Source organism: Vespa crabro, chromosome 6 (assembly GCF_910589235.1).
Source record: "Vespa crabro chromosome 6, iyVesCrab1.2, whole genome shotgun sequence".
Classification (NCBI taxonomy): Eukaryota; Metazoa; Arthropoda; class Insecta; order Hymenoptera; family Vespidae; genus Vespa; species Vespa crabro.
Window position 1 is genome coordinate 9,202,619 of NC_060960.1, and position 2,500 is coordinate 9,205,118.

General features: G+C 39.0%; 1 protein-coding gene across 3 annotated transcripts in view; it reads left to right on the forward strand.

Annotated features, from left to right (window-relative positions):
* LOC124424956 (transcriptional regulator ovo-like) overlaps positions 1 to 2,500 on the forward strand; it is a 23,458-nt gene that overhangs the window by 18,656 nt on the left and 2,302 nt on the right. For 2 of the 3 annotated variants that reach the window (XR_006942395.1, XM_046964628.1), the window contains 4 exons: positions 582 to 1,068; positions 1,147 to 1,696; positions 1,801 to 2,111; positions 2,247 to 2,473. Coding sequence is in view for 2 of the 3 variants with exons in the window: in XM_046964628.1 (XP_046820584.1) it covers positions 582 to 1,068; positions 1,147 to 1,696; positions 1,801 to 2,111; positions 2,247 to 2,473 (1,575 nt within the window). In the remaining variant the exon portion in view is untranslated. The remainder of the gene's footprint in view (positions 1 to 581; positions 1,069 to 1,146; positions 1,697 to 1,800; positions 2,112 to 2,246; positions 2,474 to 2,500) is intronic. The other variant, XM_046964629.1, reaches the window with a different exon arrangement.

The window sequence follows — 2,500 nt, forward strand, 5'->3', positions numbered from 1 at the left end:
AAAAAAAAAGACAAAAAAAAAAACAAAAAACTAAAAAACAAAAACAAAACAAAAAAAAAGAAAACAAAAGAAAAAAGAACAAAAACTGGTTTCTTTCACAAATACCATACATACATATGTACATACATGCATACATACATACAAACATACATACATACATACATACATACATACATACATACATACATACATACATACATACATACATACATACATACATACATACATACATACATACATACATACATTCATACATGCATGCATGCATGCATATATACATACATACATACATACATACATACATGTATACATAGAAAGAGATATTAAGAGCGAGATTTAATCGTAAATTCTCACATTAATAAATCTTCAAAGAGTATCAGACTTTTCGTAAATTTCTTTTTACTTTCTTTTTCTTTTTTCTTTTCTTTTTTTCTTTTTCCAAATTATCAATCATCGTTGAAATTATTAATAAATCCTTAAATAAATCGATCTCGTGCTTAATACAGTCTCGATTAATTTCATTATTAAATGACAATATTTAAAGGGAAAGATTAAAAAGCAACGTACGTTTATTATTTCAGGAACAGCCGATAGATTATGCGGTACCGAAAAGAAAGGAAGAGGACGACGAGAGAGGCCGCGAGACTGCAAAAGTATCGCGCACGATATGTAATTCTATTGCGAGACCATTACTAGCTATGAGGCTTTCTGGGCCGCAAATTGTTCACACAGCAGCAGGACTTGGAAGAACCAACAATTCTGGAACGAACAATGGTTCTTCCAGTTCTAATTCAAATTCTAATACTAGTAATTCGTCTTCCTCGGCGTCATCGTCATCCTCGAACACGGGTAATTCGTGCAGTTATTCCGGAGGTGGTACCTCAGGAGGAGGAGGTGGTGCTGTAGGTGGCGGAGCTGGAGGAGGAGGAATGAATCCAGGTGGGAATGGGGGCCGGGGCAATTATGCCCCAAGTTCACCACCTACTGGTTCCTTACCACCGTTCTACGAGTCCCTTAAAGGTGGCAACAACCTAGCCAATTTCGCGAACCAATATACGACCAGTCAAGGTATATCAATGTTTCAATTTAAATATATTATGTCACGTTATTATAACAGATTTATTAATTTCAAGTATGATATTTCAGGTAATAGCTACCTCACACCTACTCCAGCGATAGGGATGGAATGTGACACGGGACAACAAGATGTTAATTCGCAACATGCTCAGTACAGTGCCCAAGAAGGAAAACAATACTCGTTACTTCAAAATGTTTGTGCATCTTATGGTTTGGCATTGAAGGAGGAAGAGGATCTATCCGCTTATAAGATTCAACCTAATGATTTGTTATCTGGTCAATATGGTGCATATGACGTCACGGAAAACGGAATGATGGTCGATATGGTGACCGGTGCCGTTGTCGATCCATTGCAATTTACAGCTACGTTGACGTTCAGTTCGCCGTCCGATCATACGGCATTGTTGGAAAGTCTTAACGATGCCGCAGATTTATTTTTACCTAAATTACAAGCCGGAGATGGAGGTAACGATCTACTCGAGGACTCGTTACATTCCCCAGCCTCCGCTGGGAGCGGCATAGTTCAGGACGCAGGTCAAATGACCACGCCCGTAGAACCCAGCGTAGACCCTTTTCCTGAGCATAGTATAGCCTTAACGAGAGGCTTCGATGCATCAAGGTGAGTGAGTCTTGGAATAACTATCAACGACGAAAGGTGTTATAACGGGCGGAAAAGCAAAAGCAAAATGAAAACAAAAACCTTATGGTTTTGGTACGTTTCAGACATTACAATGGAACGCCGCAACACTTCAATACCAAACTGGTTGGTCTTACATATGCAACCGGGGAAGCTGGTTATCAACCACTAGCTAAGGAGCGGCCAGAGCTGGCGTTGCATTTAAATCAAAATCATCAAAGCCAATCGGAACCTCAGTTACAACAATTACAAATTCAAGTACAGTTACAACATCAGCAACAGCAACAGCAGCAGCAGCAACAACAACAACAACAACAACAACAGAACAATATGTCGCCTCATCATTCGCAACAACATCAGGGATTATTGAGCCCTGGTCTCAGTTTTGTTGGTAGTGGTAAGTTTCTATATATATATATATATATACGTGTAGTATATACGATAAGTTATAGACATATATATACATATAAAAAACATATACTATAGAGATATGTTCTATTTTTATAATACTTATCTCTTTCTTTTTCTTAAGGATTGGAATTAGATTCCGGTAGTAGCGTTGGAGGTAGTTTACCAAGTCCCGGTGCTACGAGTTGTTCCTTGGATGGTGCATCTACCAGCACATCTCCGTCATGTGCATTAATGGAACATGCTCCGAGTCCACCAATAGGTGTATCGAATGGTGTGAATAACAGTCAAGTCAATGGACAAGTTGCTGAACCGCCACTATCTCAACGGGTCGGTGTACTACAGCAAAGGGTAAGCACCACCAAATTGATCGAGGCA